This window comes from Perissodus microlepis, chromosome 16 (assembly GCF_051167445.1).
Source record: "Perissodus microlepis isolate ML-2025 ecotype Zambia chromosome 16, ASM5116744v1, whole genome shotgun sequence".
In the NCBI taxonomy this organism is placed as follows: Eukaryota; Metazoa; Chordata; class Actinopteri; order Cichliformes; family Cichlidae; genus Perissodus; species Perissodus microlepis.
Genome location: NC_140476.1, coordinates 30,464,941 through 30,492,197, shown reverse-complemented (window position 1 = coordinate 30,492,197; position 27,257 = coordinate 30,464,941). Strand labels below are relative to the sequence as shown.

Here is a 27,257-nt window from a genome sequence, read left to right as displayed (position 1 = left end):
TGGAGTGTTGTTCTATGTGTGAGACAATATATCATGGTCAAAGCTAACTCCACACTGCCTCACAGTAGCTCTGCAGGACCAAGGTAATGACATCCAGAGCAGCATCTTCAGGGTCCGATGGACTGACTCACAAATATAAGCTTGTATTTATGTTGTGTTATGTCTGCTCGGTGTAACATGGAAATTGGTTGGCATTGCTGGCATGTTTGCAATGTTCAGGTCCCACAGTTGTCTATACAGAAAAATCGATCAAATCCACATGAACAAACAAACACACACACACACACACACACACACACACACACTGAACATTATATAACAACCTATTAAACTATGTGAAAGCTGTGCAGTTGAGCATTGCTACAACAGCTGCAGCTGTCTCAGTTTGCAAGTCATAACAGCAATATTTCAGGATATGAACACTGTGATGGAATATTAATACGAAGGTAAGAAATAAAACTCTGTCACCTTGAGTTATGTCTACGCATCAGACTGTCTGTCTTCGATGTGCTGTAAACACGATTGTCTGACTCAAGCGCAAAATAATTTCAGAACTTATTTTTCCTTCGCCCAGAAGTCACAGTGAAACTTTCTAACAACATAACAAATGAATACATTTGTTTTTTTAAATACCCACATGAATGACTAACACTTGTATATTCACTCACTTTGAGCTATTTCCTCGTCTTATATTAACACATTTGTAAACAACAGCCTTCAGGTACCAAATCATTCCGATAATAAATGTCACTCTAAGCGCTCCTTTGTTGAAGATGACGACTCATTTTTCACGTACTGCTTTCTCCTCATTAATATCAGCGATCATCACAGAGGCGAAGCTGCTGTTTTCCTGCTCTTGAGCGTTATTCTCATTTCTCAGTGTTGTAGCATCTCCCCTCGCTGACTCCTTTACCATCTTATCTAAGCGGCCTCCTCCAGCCCACGGCCTCCTCCTGGCCGCCTTCCAGGATGCCGATCACTGGATCTGTCTGTCAGCAGAATACAGACTGATTAATGCTTTCACTGCGACCATTAATAAAACTGCAGAGAGGTTGCTCAAATTGAGAGGTACAGCTAGGGCTGCACTGAACCAAATGAGGACATGCAGAGGAGGGAAATGTGGAATTATTTGTGTGTGTTTAGAGTTTGAAAAGTGGTCTCTCTCTCAGTTGACAATCAATGATGTAGCTTGCTTCAGTGTAAAATGCAAACAGTACTCTCAGTTATTTATGTTAGAGGTGGAGACTGGTGTGCAGCCACAATAATTCAGATTATATTTAATGCCCTTACCTGACTTGTGTGACAGTTGCTGTTCTCGTGCTTTGATCTTGATTTTCTGCACAGCAACAGAATCATTGTGGTGTGGTGATAAAGTGCCGGTGTCTAGGCCACTGGCACCCGCAGTGATCCACAGGCACTCTGCTGGACACACCCTGACTACTCCACTGGTTTGTCTCATCCATCTCTCCTCCTCTCATAAAGCAACAGATTCCAACACTGCAATCGTTTCTTCTGGGAGTCAAGAGAAGAGGATGCACTTCTGTGAAGCATTTCTGACTCATAATGTGGCTCTACTGCTCTAGTGTATTGTAGGCTACACACAGTTTCGGGTGGGTTTGCATCTTGGTGAAAAGTAGGCTACTAAGTGATAAAACTGGTGTTAATTCTAATTGCAGATTTTTTGTCTCCTGTGAAATGTCACAGCGTGGCTGTGTACTGCATTACTTGCATTTAACTCTCTTTGAGTCCTGGGCAGACTGCACTCAGACACTTAACCAAATTATAAAAAATAGCCACTGCATTTTTACTAAATTGTGTCCAGACTACTGTTTTGAAGCCTTGAATTTGTCATTGCTTTCTGGAGAGTAGACTTTGAGAGTTTTTAACTCTTTAACAGTTGTGCTAACTAGCTCAGTTAGCAAGGAATGTACTTTACTGTGTTATGAGACGGGGTGCAAATTTGGTTAGCAAAACACAGATTTAAAAAAGAAGTACTTACTGGAGGAATCTGGCTTATTACAGCAAACAAATACTGAATCAGACAAAAAGAAGTGTGCAGTATTAGCTTTACAGTGAACTTAGGCTTCCCTAAATGTATGCCATAGGTAAGCTGTTATTGCTGTTATCTGAAACCCTGTGTCTTAACCTGACATACATGCACCTAGAAATCTAACTACATGCAACTTTACACAGCTAGCACAAGCTGGCAGCGGTGTCTTCGACATAGGCTATCTCATCCACTTACATTCACAAATGTGTCTTTCATCAAAGAGGGGTTTTCACCTGTCTAGCGTGGAATTTATGGTTTAGCAGAGGTAGCAGATTCACAGTCCACTGGCATAGTGGACTGTGAATAGAAATAATAATAAAAGATTATGGGAAATACTGAACAGTGTTATAAAACGTGGGACTGGACAAAAGAACTATCCCAAGTATTTCATTTGAAGAATATAATATGCATGTTGTGGCAAATAGTCTCAATGAATTCTTTGTAACTGCTGGACCAAATTTAGCAAGAACAATCACTCATCCTGGGAAAGCACAGGAAAAACCGGATACACTGATTGACAGAAATCCATATTCTATGTTTCTCACAGCCGTTGATGAAAATGAAGTTTTTGAAATTGTCAAAAAATGTAAAAATCAGAAATCTTTGGATTGTAATGATATTTATCTGATAGTGGTTAAAAGAGTCATTGAGGCTATTATAAAACCATTTACATACATCTGTAATTTATCATTTCAAACTGGTCAATTTCCAGACAGAATGAAAATAGCAAAAGTTATACCTCTATACAAATCTGGCAACAAACACCATTTCACAAACTACAGGCCTGTCTCTTCACTACCTCAATTCTCAAAAGTTCTTGAAAAACTGTTTAAAAACCGACTGGAAAAATTTATAGATAAACATAAACTACTCACCGAGAGTCAGTACGGATTCAGATCAAGCAGATCAACATCATCGGCACTATTAGATTCAATAGAATACATCACAAATTCCATAGACAAAAAGCAATATGTGGCTGGGTTATTCATAGACTTGACAAAGGCATTTGACACTACAGATCATGATATATTAATAAGAAAACTGGAACGTTATAGTGTCAGAGGGGTAGCTTTAGATTGGGTCCGGAGTTATTTAGGTGACAGGAAGCAGTTTGTGAAATTAAATGGTGGTTGCTCCTTATGTATGGACATTGCTTGTGGTGTACCCCAAGGGTCAGTTTTGGGTCCAAAATTCTTCAACTTGTACATTAACGACATCTGTAAAGTGTCCAAAGTATTAAAAATGGTTCTCTTTGCTGACGATACAAACATTTTTTTCTCTGGTGATGATCTGCAGAATTTATTGGAGGATATGAAATAAGTAAAGTGAAGTTCTGGCTTGATAAAAACAAATTATCATTAAATTTGAATAAATATAAACTTATGTTATTTGGAAATAGTAGTTTAAATACAAATGCAAAGATTCAAATAAATGGTGTTGATATTGAAAGAGTCAGTGAAAATAAATTTCTGGGGGTAATAATAGATGAAAAACTTAACTGGAGAGCTCACGTAAGATATATTCATTCCAAAGTATCACGAAGCATTGCAGTACTAAACAAGGCAAAACAGGTATTCGACAGAACATCACTTCATATTCTCTACTGTTCACTGGTTTCACCATACTTAAGCTATTGTGCAGAGGTCTGGGGCAATAACTATAAAACCACATTACATTCACTTTTTACTCTTAAAAAAAAAAGCAATTCGAATCATCCACATTGCAGGTTATGGGAACATACAAACTCACTATTTTTACAGTCTGAAATATTGAAAATTGATGATCTAGTGAAATTCCAAACAGCACAAATTCTATTCAAAGCAAAAAATAAAGAACTGCCAGGTAATATTCAGAGTATGTTTTTTTTTTGAAAGAAGGAAGTTATAATTTAAGGGGTTTTTGTAACTTCAAAACAGGGAAGGTACGTACTACAAGAAAAGGCTTTTGTGTTTCTGTTCATGGAGTGAAACTGTGGAACAGTCTGAATATGGAATTAAAGCAACGTCCAAACATAAAACTGTTCAAAAAGAGTTATAAAAATATGATCTTCTCGAACTATAAAGAAAAGGAAAATATTGAAATTAATTGAATGTCTCTATTTAAAAAACAAACAACAAAAAAAACCCTCATGTTTATGGCCCCCCCTACCCTAACCCTAACCCTATTGTCCCCGAAGAGGCTAGATAATCCTCTAAATCCTTGAAAATTACTGTCACTACATAGACTGTGCACTATAAATCCACAGTCTGATATGTCATTCAGTATATTTATGTGTTTTATTGTTGGACCAAAATTGGTATTACGGGACACAGTAAAATGAGCATTATGATACATTTTAGCCAGATAAACTGTAGTGTTAGTTTCATTTTCTTCGCTTGTGTTGATACACAGCTTTACCCATTGATGCTCAAATAGTTTTGGTCCATATTGCTGCCATCCAGCTGTCATCCAGGAGATAGTGTTGCAGTGTAGGTCCCCACGTTTGTGAGTTCAATTCAATTTTCAGTTCAGTTTTATTTATGTAATGGCAAATCACAACAACAGTTGCCTCGAGGCACTGTATATTGTAAGGTTAAGGCCCAAAAAAAATACAAAGAAAACAGAGAAAACCCATATCACATATCTTATATGAGTACCCATCCAGCGTGTACCCTGCCTCTCACCAGATGGTAGCTGGGATAGGCTCCAGCCCCCCTATGACCTTGACAAGGACAAGCAACAAAGAATAGATATATATATATATGATATGACCTGCTTTGGCGACAGTGGGAAGGAAAAACTCCCTTTTAACAGGAAGAAACCTCCGGCAGAACCAGGCTCAGGGGCGGCCATCTGGCATAACCGGTTGGGGGCGAGGGGAGGGAGGCAGGTCAAAGACACGCTGTGGAAAAGAGCCAGAGATTAAAAATGAATATTGATTAAATGCAGAGTGGTGTATAAACACATAGTGAGTAAAAAAGAAACAGTGCATCATGGGCAGCCCCCGCAACCTAGACCTATTGCAGCATAACTAAGCGAGGTCACCTGATCCAGCAATAACAATGTGCTTTATCAAAAAGGAAAGTTTTAAGCCTAATCTTAAAAGTAGAAAGGGTTTCTGTCTCCTGAATCCAAACTGGGAGCTGGTTAACAGAAGAGGGGCCTGAAAGCTGAAGGCTCTGCATTTCAAACTGTGAACCTTAGGCAGCTCAAGAGCAAAGCACACATATAGGCAGCTGGGTTGGGTGTGTGGAATAAAGAAAACAGCAACAGGGTGAATGACAACAGAAATCTTCTATTTTCAGCTTTCAACTAAACTCATTTCTTTCTTTCTAACAGTAGGATAGACTTCATTCCTGCTCTCATTTTCTTTAAGGTTTTGGTTTATAGGCTACTGTCAAAACAGGACAAATCACTGCTGAAGGGACTAAAAGCCTCACAACACACCCGTTACATGGAAAGGAGCCTTTTTTTTTACAGTAGTCCTTTTACATGGAGTGATAGGTTTACAGAGGTGTTACTTAGCACAATAATTATGATGTCCTAATTGACCTTTACTCATGTCAATTACTTCATCAAAACAGTTGCTCTAAAAAAGGTCTTTTAATTCTTATTTCCACTCAGTTTTTATGAGGTAAACAATGTGTTTTATCCTCACTTTCAACAAATGGCCATCCAACAGTTAAACCTTTGCAGATCACTACTGCTCTCCTTTAAAACCATTTGAACGTTTTGTAATCTATTGTCAATGGAGATGTATGTAAGTTTGTTAGAGTCGCCCGAAAGCTTACATACTGAATAACTATGCCTTATGGACACATCATAATGCAAATATATTGTAATGCATATAGCTTTTATGTGTCATTTAGAATTATATACAGACAGTGGTGGAAATAATTATTTCACCCCTGGTGAATTTCTAAGTTTTCTCGCTTACAAGAAATGTCTTTATTTTTATGCTAGTTTCATTTTAATGGAGAGAGTGACAGAATGTCAACCAAAAATGCAGAACCCCCCCACACATTATATAAAAGTTAGAAATTGATCTGCATGCCATTGAGTGAGATAAGTACTTGGTGGAGAAGTCCTTGCTGCCAAACACTAAAGCAGGGGTCTCCAACTCCAGGCCTCGAGGGCCGGTGTCCTGCAGGTTTTAGATGTGTCCTTGATCCAACACAGCTGATTTCAATGGCTAAATTACCTCCTCAACCTTTCTTGAAGTTCTCCAGAGGCCTAATCATTTGATTCAGGTGTGTAGACCCAGGGTGAGATCTAAAACCTGCAGGACACCGGTCCTCGAGTCCTGGTGTTCGACACCCCTGTTTTAATCTCTGTTCTTAACTGTGAGGATTGAATTCTTTGGGTCACAGCCAGGATTACTCTTCCTCCAAACATGGCAGGTCGAGTTAATGTCAAAGAGGTTGATTCTGGTGTCATCTGACCACATCACTTTCTCCCAAGCCTTCTCTGAATCTTTTAGATGATCGATGGCAAACTTAAGACAGGCTGATTCACAACTTTTCTCATGATCCTCCTGAACCCATGAGGCAAAGTTTTGCATGGCGCTCTAGACCAACGACAACTGTTGGTTATTTTATATTTCTTCCATTTTCAAATAGTCTTCACATTCTGACCAAGCTTCTCCCATTCCAGCCTTGTACAGGTCTACAATCTTGCCCCTGACATTCTTAACAGCTCTTTGGTGGTGGAGAGGTCAGAATGAGATTTGTCCACAGAAGTTGATTCTGTGGACAGGTACACTTTACACATAATGGGCTGAGATTGGGAATATCTCTAACTGAGTGACTGATTTATTCTGTGTGCAACATGGGTACACAGCCAGTCTTTGGGAGCCACAATTCTGGCTGTGTTGTAGGGGAACAAATACATACAAATTCATTCGTATTTTTTTGTAATTATATTAGCTTTTTCTTGATTTTTCTTTAATATTCTGGCTTTACCATAAAAATAGAGACTGTCACTTTTGTTGTCAATGAGCAAACACATTGCAGTAGCACTTTTTTGAAGTAGAAAAGTGCTATATTGGAACCATTTTTTTTTTTTTACCATTCGAGTACATGTTCATAAAACCAGTGTGAGGGGATTTAAACCTTGTGACATGGTGTGTTATCCTGCTGGAAGCCGCCATCAGAAGATGGTACACTGTGGTCATAAAAGGATGGACATGGTCAGTAACAAAACATCAGTATTTTCATGTTGGTTCCACCAAATTCTGATCAAGACTTATCAGACCAGGGACCACTTTTCTGATTTTCTCTTGCCCAGTTTTGGTGACCCGCTTGGGAATTGTAGCCTCAGTCTCCAGTTCTTAGGTGACAGGAACAGCACCAAGTGTGGTCTTCTGCTTGTGTAGCTCATCTGCTTCATGTTTGGTATTTAGAGATGCTCTTCTGCATACCTTAGATGTAACAAATAGTTGCCTTCCTATCAACTCAAAGCAGTTTGACCGTTCTCCTCTCACATCAACAGGCAGTTTGCTCAGTGACCTGCCAATCAATCACTTGATATTCTATTTTTCAGACCATATTCTGTAAACCCAAGAGAAAATCCAAGCACATCAACAGTTTCTGAAATACTCTGTTTGCTGCTAACAATGCCCCTTTCAAAGCTGCTTAAATAACCTTCTTCCCTATTTTGACGCTCACTTTGAACTTCAGCAGGTCATAAATGCATTGAGTTGCTGTCCAATGGTTCTTTTCCTGTTTGGTATAATTATTATAGTCTAACTAAAGCATCATTAGGACTTTGCATCAGGTTTTCCTACTTACAGAGCAGAATCTGGAAGTTCTTGTTTCATCTTTGACTTTTTGCTTACATTTCCTATTTGATAATATGAATTTCAGCTACTGGCAAGTAAAAAAACAACAACAAAAAAACAAAAACCTATTAACTTTTTATGTTGGCATCAAGGTTTATTGTCCTTTGATAATGTACAATATACAAAAATATAGGGTACCAAAAATTCACAGTGTCTAAAAGGCAGTGATTACTATACATTTGTCTACATGACAGGTCTAACAGTACACCTGGTAAGTTGCATAGAAGGACACAGAGCCTCACATCGCAGGGGACAGAGCTCGAGATCGACCAGTCAGTTGAACGCCCGTCTGACCACAAGCTTAGTTTACATCAAAATGACATCTTTTTAAATTTCATATCGCCGTTATAAATGATCATTTCCAGCGTATGATACGCGGTACTCTCATTGGTGGGTTATTTTCATTCCAGGTTCATGTGACTCTGGAGATTTTGTGTTTGAGCAGCTGGGAAAGGTCACAAGTCACAAGCGGTCGGTCACATTGTGGAGCTCTGTCCCCAAACAAACCTCATGGTTGGTGTGTACTTAGCTGCTGTACTTTTTTTCTCTTTAAACAACTATAAGGCTTTTTTTTTAAACAAACAGTGTTAGCTATACAATATGCAGATACATATACACAACTGTCTTCAAGGACATTAAATGGGTAGAAGGCTGTCGCTCCTATATACAGATAGAGCTCTCATCTCGTGCATGTACATTAGCTGAACTGAAAAGCATTGCTGGGTTAGCATTCATCGATCAGGCAATAATAATAAAATATAGCTGTGAGAATGCCCTTTATAAACCAAGCTTTGACTATAAATAACGTCCATTCCACCTCCGAACGGACCAGAGGTGTGATGCTTTAACTTACAATGATTAACATCTCAGACATGAAACAGGAAAAGGAAACAGTAGAATGCCTGCAACACAATGTGGAGAAGTGCACACACACACACACAAACACGCACACATGCACACTCATACACACGCTTTACAGACGTCATAGTCATATGTATGAAAGCATTTACATTGTACAAAATACAGTAGGCTCTCTTTGCTCATTCAAGCACACTTACATTCAGACACGCATGCATCCCTTTTGATGTTCACTGGTAAACTTAGGCAAGCGTAATTCAGCAATTTTCTTTTCTCATCAAGAGGGCCCAGATGGATATTTTTTGACATTCTTTGCAAAAACAATATAATTAAAATCCTTTTATTTATTTTGTGTGTTAACATTTCATGTATCGAAGATGCAATGGTCACAAAGCCAAACAATCAAAAACAAAAGGAACGTGTTCATTCAGTGAAATGGAAATTAGAGAAACAAGAAATAATTAGTTATCTTATTTAACAAAATATTTCTTCCTATGCTACAGCTCATCTGAGCATAAAACAATTATCATCTTAGAAAAACAAACATTTAAAAAAAAAAAAAATGAACAAGTGACAATCTACTAGCTTATTCTACCATCATAGAAAACCCAATCCACTTGTTCAGCACACTGGCCATATTTGATATGACCACCGGGCTATTTAGCACTCAGCAGAATCGATGCATCCATTGGAGAATCAATTGGAGAATCAATCAATTCCTTTCCAGAAGTCTGTATTGTTCTTGAAAAGCAAAACAAAAAATAGAGAAAAAAAAGTAGAAATAAAACAAATCTCGCCCCTGCCTTCTATTGCATACAGGCACCCACGGAATTCCCAAAGCTTTTACAGTTCAGAACGCTTCCAACGCTCCGTGCTTTGACTGTAGGAGTTGATATCCCTGCCCACTAAAGACAAGGGACTCGAATCATAAGCGGTATATTTCTCCTTCGACTGAGGATGATGTGAAGCGTAGTCAAACCCTAACCAACCCCAAACTTCTTATCTTTTCTGTCGTGTGAAATAGCAACAATGAAGGGCGTGGATCCCCCTCCCCCAAACAACCGAGCTGATATTGATCTCTAATTTACTCCAGCATTGACTTCATTGAGCTTTCTCTTTTTTACTGTTGTTCTCTTGCTTTGTGCTGTGTGGCAAGGACGTAGCTATACGTGCTTTTTGTTCTCTGTAACTGCTTTTGCTGTCGAGGGACTCGAAGTTCATTACAGGCTGAAAATGTGGTTTGTGATGGAGAGGCATAAAACGGTGACCCAGATCCACAGAAATGTTTCTTCTTTTTAAATTTATTGTGTTCGTGTTAGCCTCTAGAAGTGCGGATGCTCGACCGACCCGGCATCTGCACTGAAGTGCGCGGTAATAACAATCTGTCTAAAGCCGTTACTCGTCCTCGTAGAGTTTTCCACTAGTTCTCTGCATGAAGCTGAGAGTTGACACTGCTTTATCCAGTCGGGCCTTTACAACAACACAGCCCCAGCTGCTTGCACAAGTTCCTGACTATAATAGGACAGGGGCATTCCTCTCCAATCCAGATCTCCTGATGGAAAGTTCCAAAAAGACCCTTAAAAACAATTGAGAAGAGGCTAGAAAGCAAAGACAGGGGGCGATGGTGATCAGAGGAACTTGGCCAAGCTCTGAAAAACACTTCAGTTCATGTCGGTTCAGTTATGTCACCATGGCATTGGGGGGTGGCGTCCGTTTGGGGCAGCGGGGTGGAGAGCCGGATTTGGGGCGGGTCTCAGCTATTGTTAGTGTGGTTGTAGGTCCTGCACGGTGATGGGGATGAGTTGGGCTGGTAGTCAAATTTGCCGAGCGCTGTGGGATAGTAGGTGGTGGTGTAGACGTTCGTCTGCTGGAGCGGTGTTGGGTAGAAATTGGATCTTTCATCGGGCAGCAGGTTGTTTTTATTCAGTGTCTGAAATAACACAGAAGGGAAGAAAGTCACATTAAAATCATATGCACACTATGAAACACTATGCCAGCAGACAATATTTTATAAACATTAAACAGCCAAGTAAGCCATCCCCTTTATTTACCATCTTCATGCTAAGCTAAGCCAACTGTCTTTTTCTTTAGCCTCATAATTATTATACCCACATGAGTAATCTTATCTTCTAACTTGGTGAGGAAGTGAATGTGAATATATCCTCGAGTTGTTTGGCTGCCAAAGCAATAAAAATACTTCAGCATGTTTCCAATGCAAATGAGCTTGTCAAGTATTTTTTCCAAAATAAATGTTATTTTACTGAAGTACACTTGACTCTTATGCAGCTCATTCTGCTTCGTTACAGATACAGGCGTCCACTTCTGGAAAATCCCTCATACATGTAGATCTGGAAAATAACGCAACACTGGAATATATTTTCAGTCACTTTCAGACCAAGTTTTGAGGATTCAATTATAGATTCTTGAGACAGAGATTTGGTTTTCGGCGTGGACAGTTTTGTTTTGCATTCCTCAGAGGTGCAGATAATATAGAAGTTAATCTTCCCTGCAGGTAAATAAAATACCTCCAGTAGCTTTGAGGTTATTGTGAGCGAAAGTGTATTCATAACCAAAGCAAACCAATTTAACAAATTTAATTTGGATCTTGTCAAGCATACTCAATACTCTTAATATAGGAGATGGCGGGAATTCATTGGAGCTCTCAAATAAAAACAAGTCTAAAACCCACATTTTATTCTAATGCATTTGCTGAGTCTCTGGTAAAAGCCGACCATAAGGTGAAACACTTTCCAGGGGAAGCATTAGACTAATGTAATCCATCTGAACAGCTCTGGGGAGCAGGGCAGGAAGATAATCAGGTTAGAGTCAGTGAAATACACAACAGTGGGCAACATAAATTGGCCTGGAGGAGAGGGAAGCCACTGCATAAACAGTGCCGTAGTGCTACATGGTGACATCGGATGCACATCCAGCAGAGTCTGGCTATTCCCTCTGGTCATTAAAGCTAATGAGTTCGGGCTCTCAACACCACGATGGCTGTCAGCAACACATCCACACAACCGCCAACAATAACAGTGAAGACAACAAGTATCGAGAGGCTGACACGATCAAAAAACAATGGGATGAGAAATAGTTATTTGGCACCACGTTTGTTGATGATGAATGATGAATCTGCGCTTGGAAACACTGGCTGGCAAAAAAAAAAAAGTTTTGTACAGACTTAAAATAGCTTTATAATACTATGAAACTTCTATTTTAATATTACAGGCTTTTACTAAGAAGATAGTGAGCAAAGTGACAATCTTTACATATGCCATGATGCTTGTGAGGTGGACAGCCTAACCAAATTGTGGTCTGATGTGCACGGTAACCTCTAGAAACAGACAACATACAGTACGAATATATAAAATCAGTGGCAAAAGGAATTTTGTGTGTTATTTGCAGTCAGTTTGCAGTCTGGCAGTGTGCAGTGTGGAAAGGAGAAAAAAAGGGGCTCTATTTGTCCAAATGTAACCCTGAAACACGAATTTAGCTTCTTCTTTTTCTTAAATTAGTTTTTAACATGCATCTTTAAGCAAAGACCAGCACATTCACAGCTAAAATGAAGTTTTTTCTTAGCGCTGTTGCCAAGTGCTTTGTCATAGGGGTCGTCTGATTGTTGGGGTCTTAACCTTACAATGTAAAGCGCTGAGGCAACTGTCATTAAACTGACGCTATATAATTAAAGTTGAGTTGAAATGAAATGTTATTAAAAAAGATATTTAGTGACAAACACCAACAGACTGCAAACACGAGGTTAATGTTAAAGTCGAAAAGCATGGCCCAGTTTGAACCTCATCCCAAAGGCCTTAAACTCAAAACTCTCACAGACTTATTTGACATAATCTGGTGAGTGCCTGGCTGCAATAGTAAAATGTGAATGGCCCAGTCCTTTGTGAGAGATATCATGACGTAACATAGATTTTCTCCTATGTGGGGGATTTTTTTTATGGCTGAAGCACTCGGGACCAAATCCCTTCCAGCCTCTTTCCTTAAGGTGTCTACACTGCAAGATTTTAACAACCTTATAAGTTCATTACAGTCCACACTGTGTGACTTGGATCTAATCAACCTGGCTAGGACATCAAGTTTGATGCATGGAGACAGTATGATGAAAATACCTACTGAGGCGGTGCCAAGATGCATGGCTGTTACTCCTCCGTTATTTGTCTCCATGCTACGTCCCCCTTGGCGCAGTCATGATAACAGCTGAAGGACACATCACACAAACAAGCTTCTGCTGCCACAAGTCAACTGGATTTTATTCTTTGTTTGAATTACAAACATTTTATTTGGAACATTTTACTTCCATTACTCCATTTGCATTTTTTTCCACTAAAGGGCCAGCGTCAAAATGATTAGCGCGACATCGCCATGCTGCATTCCTGTTTGTAGGGTAGTAGTTGTAAGTTTGTCCGTGACAGCCCAAAACTGCATATTATACAGCCGCCTTCACAAGAAGGAGGAGGTGCAGATGCAATTGTTAAATGATCATTGTAGTATTTTTTTTTTTTAAATATAAATGGTCATTCAGAGAGGCAAGAGGGAAGGACACCTAACCAGAATGTTTACGACAGATACAATTTCTGATTTTGGAGTGAAAAATCAAACCTCCTAGTTTTGCTCAAGAAGAGTTTAAGATCATTTTTTCAGCTGTTTCTCAAAAGCATCTTGCAGAAACAGGAACAAGAAATGCAATAACAATATCCCAACTCAATCAGAGAGTAAAACAATTGAGGGACGCAAAATGTCACTAAAAGTCTACAGGCTTCTAAGGAAAGCAGCTTCTTGACTTGCTGTAAATGTGAATGCACAGTAGACCGATAGCAGTGGGAGGTCGCAGGCTGACTAATGCTTTAGAAAGCTAATGAGCCCCATTCATAAGGGCTTGGTGCAGGTAGTAAAGCCATACAGACTCTGTATAGGAGCGAGAAGGAAGAGAAATTAACAGTAATTCATCTTCTGCGCGTACTGCACCATTGAGATAAATGAATGAATAAAAGCTCTAAATAAAACATGAATCACACCCACTGCCCTTGAATCCTTAATATTTACATTGTGTGCGTGTTTGTGTATTTGAATAACACCAAGTAAACAGCACTTTCATTTGTATTTCTGCATAATATTGTGTGCTTCACTTACCTTAAACTCCATTGGTGTGTACTTCTCATTCTTTGGCGTGGTATTGCCCTTGTAGTTGAGGTGGTTTGGGGTGGTGGGATGAATGATGGCAGACTCTTGAGAAGGCTTGTGGAAACGTTGACAGTACACATAGATCAGGAAAGATAGCAGCCCCGCCCCAAGGAAACAGGAAACACCAGTGGCAATTAGGTGGATGGAGGTAAATGCTGCAAAATAAAGATGACACACGGTGTTAGCAAAGCTTGAGTATATATTATTAGCTTGAAAAAGGACATTTTTCAACACCCATATTTACCATGTGTAATGCATTAAATTAACCCGTAAACTCTGAAATACCATGAAATAATTGCTCAGAAATTCACATTTTTTCAAACTAGAGTGTTCATTTACCTTGTTAAAAACTTCCCAAACTCATAAAGCCAAACCTGCTGCTTGGCTGCCATGGAAGGATCATCAGCTAATCCAGATAACCTGTGTCTTGCAGGCCATAAAAGCTGGCCCATGTAAACTGCTCAGGTGCTCTCTTCCACTCCACCTGACTTTAACCTACTGGTGATCTGTTTCTTGGTTAGGTTATGTTTAATATACATTTTTTAAATATTTAAGTAAACCTCTTGTGTGAAGGTGTGTGTCACCTACTTTGAACCAGTTTGTGGCAAATGGGGGCTCGTCCGGGATCTTTAGACCCATTGGTAAGATTGAACTTTGAGTCAGTGCTGAGTTACTAACTTAGCTTTAGGTTTGCTAAATGCTTATGCAAGTTGAACTAAGTTCTGAGTACAGCTTAAAGTAGTAATGGTATTTAGCATTGTGAGGAGTATCTTAGGGAGTTCCACACAAGATAGAATTCTTTGGATTGGTTACAATAATTTAGGTATTCTGTGGTTGATGCTGGAAGAGAGTAGCAATAGCATAGTGCTTGGGTGTTAAACCCATGAATTTACAGTTTCATTGTGCTTTTGGTGAGTATAGCCACATGAGTCTCTGAGCCATGCATCTCCTTTTGTAGTGGTTGATCTCAATAGGAGACCAACCACACTTTCTCTTTAGTGTGACAGAAAAGTTTGTTGAAGACAATGTCTTGGGAGCATTTCCCTGGTTTCCAGAAACTTGCTAGTTTGCTCTTTGGCACCGTTGTTTTTGGTGCATATGTATCTGTCTAAAGACTAGGGTTAAGATCAACTTGTATTAAAAAACTAGGACTAGGGAGCATAAACTCTGTGTCTAGTGCTTCACCAATATATTTGTCGTGTTGATTTGTGGCCTTACTGGACTGGACCAGCCTTCTGGTGTAACTATCTGACAAAGTGTAACTGGTAAAGTGTGAAGGGTAAGAGTTCCAAAGTTGAACTAGAATAGTGCTGTGAAATATTTAAACTTGTTAGTTTGGTCTGGTAGCTTTGTTGTAGACCCATTATCTGCTTTGAGCTTTGTTGTAGCTTTGTTCCCCCTTTGTTGCCGTCTTGGCCATTTTGGTTAGTATTGACGTTTTTGCTTGGAGGAACCTTTTGGTGTGCTACTGTGGTTGACGCTCATACTTTAAATCCAGTGTTGTGTGGGGGGTGTATAGCTGCAGACTATATGGCAGCACTTGTGATGAGATCTGGTGCTCATTTAGGTACCAATGAGTAGACTTTCACTTGCTGTTAGGTTAATTGTTTCTTTTTCGTGTTGAACCTATTTGCAAAGATTTGCAAATTTGCTTTCTGGGGCAGATACTACTTTCCCCTTTCTGTATACCAGTTACACTATTAGAAATCTCCTGTAATTAGAACCCATTTTGCCTCGTATTCTTATAACCGCCAACATTCACTTTTACTTCCCACCACTTAATTTGTTCCTGTGGTAGGAAAATTGGATTTAGTAAGGGGGTGGATGTCAGCTCATTTGTGGGCCAGGTTGTGTGGAAGCCATTTTAATGTTGCCTTCTGTTGTTGCTTTTTTGTTTTCTCGTTTCAGAATAATTTGCAGTGTCAACGCGGAATCGTGATTTTTAAGGAGAGTGATGTTAAGCCCCTCCCCCACTTATTAAAGCCACGGTCTGCTGTTTTGCTGGCATGGGAGGATCGTCAGGTAACATAGGCCACCTGGGTCTTGCAGGATATAAAGGTTGGCCCAGGTGAACTAGTTAGTTGTGCAGGGAAATACTCAGACCATCCATCAGCAACCAAATCACTTAAATCACTGGACCAGATCACAAGGTCATCTTTACTATGTCTTCATGCCTAAATGCACTGAGCTCCTGCCATGTGGTTGGTTGATTAGATATTTAAGTTAATGACCAGTTGAGGTGTACCCACTAAAGTTGCTCATAAGAATATAAAGCAAGACTGAAATACGACTGTCCAGGGTTCTTTTCCCGATGTATTTTGTTATCAGTGCAGTTAAAACATCTGTAGGACTTTTCTATCAGTAGGTATGAGGCCATTAAAAACATGAAACGAAAGAATTGTCCTTCCTCCTCCTGACTGGCTGTTAGGAATTTTAACAGACTATAATAACACATATGAAATGGACATATAAATATATACAAATATAATGTATGAAAACACACATCATGGACAGACATCTGTGGAAACATACAGGGGGAAAGAAAAACCCTGAACATGCACAGGGAGATGAAGTGGAGGCAGCTGTTAATCCACTTACCTCCACAGTGTTGGTCCTTATCAAAACCAGATGCAGGGAGAATGACTGCAGAGAGGAGAGGAACACACAGTCAGACACACACATGCATGCACACACATACACACACGCATTCCCTGGTGTAACAGCCTTCAGAACACAACAACAACTGGTTGCAACATCAGGGGAGTCGACACATGCTGAAGAAAAAAAAAAAAATGGTAAATGAAAAATTTAAATGTCTCCTCAATGATGCACAAACGGTCCATGGAGATTTTTTTGCTTTTAAAAATCAGGGTATTTCAAGAATTTCTAGAGGAAAATTGACTGTTGAGCGAGAAGCAACAGCCCCATTGAACTGAACCTGTCTAGATGCTGTGATAGAAACTAAGGGGCAGGACAAACATTTACAGGTACAACACGTCCTTTCTACCAGCTCCACTCTCATTGAGCTTCTTCAAAGGAAGAGGAGGAGCAGGAAGGCCTGTGGCTTTCAGTTGTTAAATATTGCAGGTCCTCATTGGATTGAATTTCTTTTAAATTTTCAACTTCTTCACAGCTGCCTCCCTTATGCAAGTGACCTTAACAAATCCATCCTTCGCCTCATTGAAATCTGCAATAAAATTAGATGTGATTTGCTGTTGTGACAACCCATTAATATTAATCGCCTTTGTCTGGACTCATTAGGGATTCTTAGCCTGGAGAGGCCTATGCTGGCAGGCCATGAAAGATCATTTCAGGAGAAACTTTCTGAAATCGGCATCAGCAAAACAAGGTGCGCCGAGGCCAGTTGGGTCAGCTGCTAACTTATTGCATTCACATGGACTTAATTATGGTTAATCAACATGAGCAAATGAGTTTTGTGCACAAAGAGGATGTCGACTACAAAGACACAAACAATATGTGCTTTTATTTATGGATATCTGTTTTAGGATGAAGACTGTGATGATGCTGATTCTGCGTACGTACAACCTGGACAAACAAACAAGTTATGGCTTTTGGAGCGAGCTGCCAGTGAAGATTTGGCAAATCAAAAATCTTGGCAAAATAAAATCCTGAAGTTGTGCCTTATATTAAGCTTGAGTAAACCCACAAATTGATGTTGAAGCAATAACATGATGATACTGAAGATTGTTAACCCTGGTTTTGGTTTGTGTAGTTGAGCATTGTTAGATAATAAACTGATCAGTTGCAGGGCAGAGTGCCAATATTATCATTTATCTAAAAGGGGACATGGTATGCTTTTTCTTATTTTATCTCATAAATGTGTATACTGTTGCTATAGTAGATCACCAAAGCACAGAGGCCAAGTATACATAGGAAATATCAGCATGACTGTAAACCATGCAAAGGTATTCTAATAACAGTCCAAGAATAAAAGTATGTAGTTGGAAATGAGCATAACAATTTTGAGACTTTCAGTCATGTCTAAGCAAAAGCTTTTGGCTGTAACACAGTTAGCATGCATACACTACACATCTTGGAGAGGCAACTCATTTTATTAACAGAAGAAAGCATGTCAGATGAATAACAGCAGCGCACTTAACAACACCCCGAAAATAACACCAAAGCAGTGGAGAAACTTTAGAGATAAAGTCAAACGCAAAACAGGATGGAGAGCGATATATGTGAGAGGAGCCTTCCTTCTGCTCGAGAGACACTATTTGCAACCACACACACACAACTGATCAACTTTAACTAATTACATGACTTCCATTCCATCTGCTCAGTTTGTAAATTATGACTTTTGTCTTCTCTAAAAAACATTAATAACTGCATAGACATGAGTAAGAGTAGCCCATATTACCAGTTGTTTCACACACCTGTTGGTACCAGTAGATCAAGCTGCAGTAGAAGACCTTTCAGGTTTGAGTGTGGGGTGGGCATTGTATTGATACAGGGACACCAAATATTGATATTCTGTTAAATTATTACCTTATTTAACAGAAGGGTTTGTCACAATGGGTCCAGTCATGTTTCACAAATCCCAGCACAGCTTAAAAATGACTTCCTACAACAGGTTCATTTTTAAGTACAAGCATGAGCCACTTAGATATTTTGTCACTGAATACAAATAAGCCCTCTGACTATGCTTACATTTTTTTCCCCACACTGACGCTTTCAGAGCATGTCAAAATGCTCCAAGTGTCTGAAAATATTGTCAGCCTCCTGGGGGTAACTATTAGTTGTGTTGTCAGTCAGTTTTGTTGCCATTAAAATGACACAAAATGTGCAAAATCTGAAAAAACAACAAAAAACAGACAAGGCTGAGCCACTAGAACAGCTAGCTGTTTGTGTACCCTCGCTTTGCACATCAAAAATGCGTGCTTACAACTTCCCATAAAACAGCATCATGGAGTTTTTGTGACAAAGGCTAAAGCCATGATGGAATAAGTGAAAAGCAGCGTGTTTGGTGACATTCGAGGACACAAAATAAAATACAGGCTGTCCCCTCAAAATCAGAGAAAAAGGAAGGACGCTCGCAAGGAGCTCTTGAGAGGCCAACAGTGAGCTCTGATGAGAATGTTGAAGGACGCTTCACGGTTACAGTATGCATCTGAGAGCCGAACAACTCACCGGGTATTTCATTGCAGTCTCTACGCTGAGTGCTGTTCCCCACACAGGGGGTGTTGCCCTGAGCACCACACACACGACTCCTCATCTGCAGGCCTGAGTCATCACAGGCCGACCACAGTGACCAGGCCATCCAGCCACCTAAACACAGGAAAAAAGAGCAATAAATAAAAACCCCAGCAACCACAAGGCCACATCAAGCTCACCCTCAGGCCTGGAAAGCAATGGGCCCACCCAAGCTGTCACCACCTGCGGGAACCTTTCACATTTCTGCACAGCCAAAAAAAGAAAAAGAAGAAAAAGAAAAAGACCCCAAACACACCAAAAGTGTTTGTGATGTAAACGGGATTGGAAGAGCAAACCAGAAGAGTTTGTTTAGTGCATAGCTGAGATGTTTGTCTCCCGAGCCAAGCTTTCGTGCTGTATCCCCGCAGCAGGCGACTGAGCAGTAAACAAAAGGCTCCCACCAAAGAGGAAAGAGAAAATGCCCAACTTTCAGCACCTCCCTTTGAACCGTGCACTTGCTGCACTCTTTCGCTCCCTGTATTTAAAAGCACCAGAGTGGAGGGAGCACAGGCTACCACAAATGAAAACCTGATGAAAAGCTGATTTGTTATTCAGCGTGCTCTCAAGTGTGCAGTTTTGGCAGAGAAAGCCTCAGTGGAGGCAGAAGGACAGGCCTTCTTTTACCTTTCCTATCAGGCGGACGCTCACCAACAAGCTGCTCTGCTCTCTGCTCCATTCGTTCTGCACAACCACCTAGACACATGAAACAAACCGACCAGCTCAAATGTGTGCAATAACCGTGCATCACTACAACCGGCTTTAATTGCTTCATTTATTCCCATTTATTTTTGTCACCCAGACGACCTGCGTGATCACACTGTAGAGTCGGAAAGAACAGCATCAGGCCTGCGGGCTGCTCGTTAGTATTCTGTCCTGACAGTCCTACCTGCTGTCCTCCATTACTGGTGGAGACCTTAATCAAATGACCTGCGACAGAGGCATCAAATATCCCCGTGACTGACAGCCAGCTTGCCTCTAATTACACATGCGGCGAGGTCGGCAGCACCAGGAAGACCCCAATAGATGACTGATGTTCACCTGTCAATAAGCGAACAGATGAGGAGACAGATAGGGATCGAGAGAGACTGCCGGCAGCCTACTGGTGCGGGGTTAACAGAGATTGTTGGTCCGCGTCAAACAGGAAAACATTAACCTGATAAAGGAGGCTGATTAGCATCTTGGCAAAGAGGGGAAAAGACAGAAAGTCATTTACCTTTCTTTGTCTGTAATTACCGAGGAGGCTGACTGTAAGCGTTACCCTCCGTGTGAATGACAGTCGGACTGATTTAAAAGGAAAAGCATCTGAAGAAAGTGACTTAAGAAGAAACGGCTGTTGAAATCTGACAGAAGTCATCAGCACTATAACACATCTGTCTACACTCACACATACACGTGAGCATCCCAGACAATGAATATTTGTCTGGGCCTGTTTTTGTTTGCCAGCAGACTAAAGAAAGAACATGAAAAATCACACGTTAGCGACAAAACAAGGCTGTTTGAAATGAAACCTTAGAATCAGAATCGGGATGAAACCTTATGAGTTCGGCAGGTGGACTTTTTTCCCCCCATCCTCCTGGATTAGCAGGCAGATCTCTCATGAATATTTCAATGTCCTTGTGGGAGCAGAGTAGAAGTAGACGGGGAGGGCGGCTTGTTTTTATACATCTCACATATCATCACATGTGGGGAAAGCAAGGCTAACCTTCAAATTAAAAGGGAAAAGAAGAATACGCAAACTTTTTTTTGTTCTTATTTAAGTCTTCTTCCCTTGTGTTTCTGTTATTTTAACTTTTAAGGTATAGATATGTTCTTAAACTAAATACATAAAACTTACCTGTAGTCATAGCTAGATTGTTTTATTTGTCCAGGTATTTAGGATGCCCGCCTCTTAGATGTTTTAACCTTAGCAATGAAAATGGACATAAGTCTGCGTAATCCACAAAGTTTGGCAGAACATCTGAATTTTACACGAGGCCACAGATCTGAAACAAAGGTGTAGCATGAACTGTTTTATATTCCACTTTCTTGAGTTCTTCTTGCTCTGTAAGGTCAGTTTAAAGTTAAGAGACTTAACATAGTGCACCAACTGTTGTCTGGAAGCTATACCATACTCACCATCTTAGTCATGAATGCTAGATAAACACTGTATCACTTTTATTAAATACATTGAGAGAAGTAATTATTTGATCTCCTGTTGACTTTGTAAGTTTGCTCACAAAATGAACAATCATTTTAAAAAGAGAAATAACATAAACCAAACATCCAGCAAAAGCACATTACATAAAAGTTAGAAATTGAATGTCATTAAGTGGCTTAGTACTTGCAGGAAAGCACAGCAGTAAGTCATTTCTTGTAGCTTGTCATCAGGTTTGCACACATCTCCTTTATATTTCTTGGTTACTGCTTGGCAACTCGAAACTTCAGCTCTTAATTGTTATCAATCAATCAGTTATAACCTGTGGAAGCCAGAATGGGTGGGTTGTACTTATTTCACTGTGACACGCAAATCAATTTTCAATTGTTTGATTTTTTTTATGTAATGTAGGTTTTCTTCATTTTGGTTGATATTCTATCTCTCCATTAAAATGAATGTGTTATCTAATACTATGTGCTTTAAGAGGCCTTTCTGCAGCTACCGTATTAATTCTCTGCTCACACTCTGCAGGTTCATTGATATGTTTGTTTTGTATGTTTTGTCCACCTAATATTTTTTTTTGTCTTCAGTCTTGATAAAGAAAGAGAAAGTACTTGCTACAGTATTTAAAGATGGAGTGCTCCAGTCTAGAGAAAGTTAATTGATATTTGAACTCAGCAGCCAAAAACAAAGGTTTCATTGCACCTGCAGAAAAAACAAACAACCTCTGTGAAGCCGAAATAAAGTGCCAGGTCCTCCAATGGCCACTAAGACTTTGTTAAAGGTTAAGTAAGGGGCATGGCTGCAACTTACTCAACCTTTATTAGCAGGTGAAACAAAGCAAGCAGCTGTAGCTGGCAACTCTCCGCTACAGCTTGCACCACCACTAATTAAATTCACTGAACTGCAAATATTTAACATGTTTTTTGCAAAAAAAAAAAAAAAGAAGAAAAAAGAAGTAATAAATAAATCTGTGAATTACAGACTGTTGAAGATATATTACTTAGCACAAGGCAGCAGATGCCTGTATCTGTGCATTGTAAGGATACAGTTTATGGATGCAGCTTGCTAAGGAAACTTGCCAGCCTCAGATGATCACTTAGCAATCCACCTGCTGGTCTAAATAAGACAACTAACTTTGGCCTTTGAAAACAACATGGCCAAAATGCTAATGTTTCAACATGCAACGTCCGCTAACCAATGGATGATGCTGTGATGGCTATATCTATCTACACCCCACATTGACAAATTCACGATAGAGCGTTATCTATTCACAACTGGCCTATCTTATCAAAAGGTAACAAAACACACATTAAAACATAAGACCTTATCAGACAAATAACATTAAAGAAGATGAACTCAGCAACCCTCCAAAACAAATGACCCTCCTCCTGCAGCTCTCCCTTTCCTGCTCTAACCCCGTTCTATCAGATTCATATTTAGTATTTTGCTCTCTGGAGAAGGACCAACGTGTAATCTTTCAGCTGGAAGCAGCACAAACATAATTCCATTCATCTCCACAGTGAGCAGAAGCAATGTTCTTTTCTAATGCACTGCTTGTATTCAGGTGTGTAGCAAAGTGAAGCTGTGTGAAAGAAAAGCCAGGAGAGGTGCATGGGCCTTTGTCAGGCATGCTTGAGGATGGTTTATGATCGAAACGAGACCAGTGGCAGCAGAACTATCAATAATGAGCCTCCTGAAATCTGGCCAAATAATACAACATGGCTAAAATCCACAGAGAATAGCGAAGAAAATATGTTGGTTCTGTAAAATCCATCTCATAAAGCTTTTTAAGTAATATTACACACATACTGTCTACACCTGGGCATTCAAAATCTCAGATTGATTAAATAAGAAATCCATATGTACCACAACATCAGTGGATCTCTTTTCAAAGCTTTCTGGAGGGGTTGCCATGGTGCTGCGAGTTCCAGCAGCACAGCAGGAAATGGCACAGTGGGAGGATGGGTTGTTTTCTGTTTATCTTCTCACATATCTAAGACCTGGTTTATTCATTAGGAAAAGATGAAAGAAGCAATTTAGCAAAGGGGACGACACAGAAATTACACGGTGTGGGAGATGATTGCCTGCCCGAAGGTGTGATAAAAGCACCTGAAGCAGTGGTGACACGGCAGAACAAGATTTTGAATTTCTATGTGACCTTACCATCGCAAGGGTGTGTGTTGCATAGGGCTTCCTCAGTGTGTAGTCCTATGCAAATGTCTCCACCATTGGAAGGCGCGGGGCTGTTACAGGAGCGTGTCCGCTGGTAGTGCCCGCCACCGCAACCCACTGAGCACTGAGACCAGGACGACCAGCAGGACCAGGCACCGTTCACTGTAAGGCACATAAAGGAACGTGTCACATAATCACATACCGCTCTGACTGATATGTTAATGTGCTGGCTGTAGTTTAAGAGGGAGACGCACACTGCACCAGTAATGACATTTTCTGAAGGCATACTGGGATTAATTTAGCTCAGTCTGAACACCACGGACATCTAATTAAAGACGCCAAGAAGGGATCAGATATCACATCCTCCTACAGCGATAGTTAGGACTGCGACGCATGACCAGCTGACATTGAATCCTTTACAAGAGACAAAGAGGTTCATATGCAACTTTGCAAATGAATATTAAATTTAGCATTTTCCCATTGTATATTACTCTGGTTAGCGTTGATTGATGTTTTTAAAGTGACATTAGTGTGTGTACTTTCAACAGCTATGGACTTGAGACTTAAAAACAGAATTCAGTTACAAGTTATCTGATTTTAAAAGCTGGTGTTTAAAGTGTTGCAGTGCGGTTTTGATGACTCAGAAAGATCTGGGCTTTTTGTCAGAGGCTATGTTCAGCTGCTCCCTTATTCACAAGGGGCTGTCACAGCAGGTAGGTCCACATATTTGATTTGGCAGCTTTTTTCCCCTCTACCAGATGCCCTTTGTGACGCAACTCCAAAGGGATTTGTGTCTTCTCCTAGGATTATACTAGGGATGTATCACTTGCAGCTTTCAATTGCACCTGCCTGATGTAACCCCAGGCTATATGAAAAAACAAAATGTTTTAACCCTGATGTAAAGTTGCTTGTTGCACCAACTGCATATTCTTTTTGGACATTTAAACCTTGTGCAAATGTTATTGCTAAATATAGCAAAGCCAAACAGAGCATTTACCCTACCTATTAGAGCCCAGCTGGTGGAGATGGGCTCAGGAACAACAAATACAGAAAAAGAAATGGTGCTCCAACAAACACAATTTGTCCATGATGGCTTATTTTTGTGTTTCTTTTTCATATTACAGGCATCTATCATTCATTTCTGTCTTACTTTGAACTACTCTTGCACACACAGTCTGTGTCTGTGCTCTGCTGTCTTCCTGATCACATCATAGCCTACTTTGTCATTACTGTGTCCTGCATTATATTGATTTATTCTCCCCATAGGTGCCGTTAATGTTTCATTTGATCTAATCAGAAGAGGGTGACTGACTAACTGAATGGCTGGTTGACTGGCTGATGTCTGTCTGGCTGACTGATGGGGAAGAGCAGTGTTGCCAGGTAACATCACAGTGCTGCAGAAAATTCCATTAGCTGAGTGGATTAGTGTGACACCGAGTAAGGCAGGCTGTGAGCACTTAACTCTGACTAACTCTCACAGCCAGTCACTGCTCTGCCTGACTAACTGGCTCTTTACCCGGCTGACTGGTTGAGCGTCTGACTCAGTGAGTTAGTGAACAACTCACTGACTTCCTGACTGGCAGTTTACACTTTTTCTGACTCGTCCCACCTGTCTGCCTGTGCCCCTGCGTGGTTGACTTGCTGTGTTCATTTACATTCAGACATATGAAGTCAACCATGTGTTTGCCCGGCTCCCAAGACAAGACACTGACGTGAGTCAGAGTGAAAACTTTGAAACAAACAAACAAAATAATTATGCCACGTCTGGTCACTCTGTTAATCAAAGACTTGATTACAAAAGTTGAGATCAAGCTGATATGTCAATTTTAAACACTTAAGACTTGCTTTGATAACTGACTTTTTCCATTTGATCTAATCAGTGTGTTGATTTAAAACTTTGATGGGATGACTACGGAATGCCAATTAACCCGGAAACGTCAGGTGAAAGACCAAACAGGGCGTCAGTCGCCTTTAAGATGCAAATTTCAAAATTATAGGTGACTTTCTTCTTGAGTGTGAGTTATTACATTCAAAATATTTTCAGAAAACTTGACCTCTAACCTCTGACCTTGAGTTTAAGGTCACAGACATTCAAAGTCATCCGATATTTTTATTAGCTCATCGATAGATGCATAGAGGTATTAATTTGAAAATCCTACGTCAGCCCATTCTTGAATTATCACAGCAGCAGTGTCTACTAATGTCCAAACATCAGCTACAAAACAAATCACTTTAAATGCGATGAGGGCTTAAGACTTGTTCTGGATTTTTAAATGGTTTGGACATGATCTTCCTTTTTTTAAAATTTGGTAAGGAATGGATGAGAGATGGATGAAAAGGCAAGCTGTCCAGGGTGGACTCCACCTCTCGCCCTATGACAGCTAGCTCCAACCCCCCACCCCTGAGCCTGAATTGGCTAATTGGTTACAGAAATGTTGATTTCCCACTGACATGAGCAATACTTAAGACTCAGCTTATAACAGCTGACTTTGGAGGTGATGTTTATATACAATCAATGGTGGATGCTCATATTAAATATGGCTAAACTTTCATATAATGAGGTCAGCATATGCAAAAGTAATTCCTATGAGCCAAAAACTCTAAACAGACATTTTTTTTCCCCATTATTGGATCTTTTTGATGTCACTTAGAAGAGATACCCCTAATAAAGTCTTCTAAAAACAGCCATCACCTAGATGAGCAAATTTTAGTTTTTGATATCCAACACGATGCTGTATAAATTCTTAATTATTATTTGCTGCATCATGATGCTGCTGTATTATGCCTGTGTGTTATCTATCTATATCTTTGTTTTCAACCTGAATCTAATATGATCACCTTAGAAGCCTTAACTACCTGCTGTTAAATCTTCTGTTTGGGAGAGAGAGCCAGTCAGAAGGAAGCTGACTTAAAGTGAATGAAAAGGGAGGGAGTGAACTGAATGACTGCACCGAAGCCCAAGTAAGATAAATAAGGACTATTCTGAACAGTTGCTCATGCAGAACTACTTTAGTAGACCAGCTGGAGAGGAGCACAATAGGCCTCCTGTAAAAGCTTCCAACACTGAAAATATATTTGATGATTATTTTAATCCTAGAAACGCGAAATGTTTATTGTTTTATGCAAAATGAACTTATAGCAATCATATAAAACTCATATCTGAATTAAAAATCGACTCACTGGCTGGAAACACACACACTTGTGTTTCCAATGCACACACTAACACCCTATTCATTTTAATCACCTCAGAGATCTATATTGCCTCCATCCCTCTCTCTAATTTCATCATCAATTACTATTTCGCACTCATTCTCTCTTTTGTCACTGGCCTTGTCCTTCTCACCTGTGTGTCTGCCAGGGACACGTGTGGTGAGACCGGCTGTCAACGTGACAGTAATGGCTAAAGGCTCGCTCACCGGCTGCTTCCCAGTGCGAAGTAACCAAGGCTGCCTGTCCCAGGCTTCCTTAGATTACATGTGTCAGATGCAAAGTTAACCGAGAAGGATTGTATTTGGATTCAACAACTGACATTTAAATACACAACAGGAATTTGATCAGCACTGCACCAACCAATAATAAATCATTAATTCATAAGGTACCACTCATGAATATTAAGTCGACACCCTTAAAGCTGAGTTCAAAACTTTTTTTAAGAGTGCTTATTGTGTGTGTGTGTGTGTGTGTGTGTGTGTGTGTGTGTGTGTGTGTGTGTTCAATAAGTGTAGCCTGTCAATGCAGCAGAAGAGTTCTAGGTCAGCTGATTATGGTTTGATGAGGACTTTGAAATAGATAACTTCATTTGTCCAATAGTGCTT

General features: G+C 40.1%; 1 protein-coding gene across 6 annotated transcripts in view; it reads right to left on the bottom strand.

The window, feature by feature from the left end:
• Window positions 1-7,936: 7,936 nt before the first annotated feature.
• The window catches only part of sema5ba (sema domain, seven thrombospondin repeats (type 1 and type 1-like), transmembrane domain (TM) and short cytoplasmic domain, (semaphorin) 5Ba), a 182,961-nt gene continuing 163,640 nt past the window's right edge, over window positions 7,937-27,257 (bottom strand). For 3 of the 6 annotated variants that reach the window (XM_084908223.1, XM_084908221.1, XM_084908222.1), the window contains 6 exons: window positions 23,434-23,604; window positions 19,758-19,826; window positions 19,071-19,208; window positions 16,518-16,562; window positions 13,869-14,074; window positions 7,937-10,656 (listed from right to left, as the gene is read on the bottom strand). In XM_084908223.1, coding sequence (XP_084764349.1) covers window positions 10,480-10,656; window positions 13,869-14,074; window positions 16,518-16,562; window positions 19,071-19,208; window positions 19,758-19,826; window positions 23,434-23,604 — 806 coding nt within the window. In that variant the 3' untranslated portion in view covers window positions 7,937-10,479. Of the gene's footprint in view, window positions 10,657-12,851; window positions 12,936-13,868; window positions 14,075-16,517; window positions 16,563-19,070; window positions 19,209-19,757; window positions 19,827-23,433; window positions 23,605-27,257 lie in introns of all 6 variants that reach the window. The other 3 variants (XR_014797180.1, XM_084908224.1, XM_084908225.1) reach the window with 3 other exon arrangements.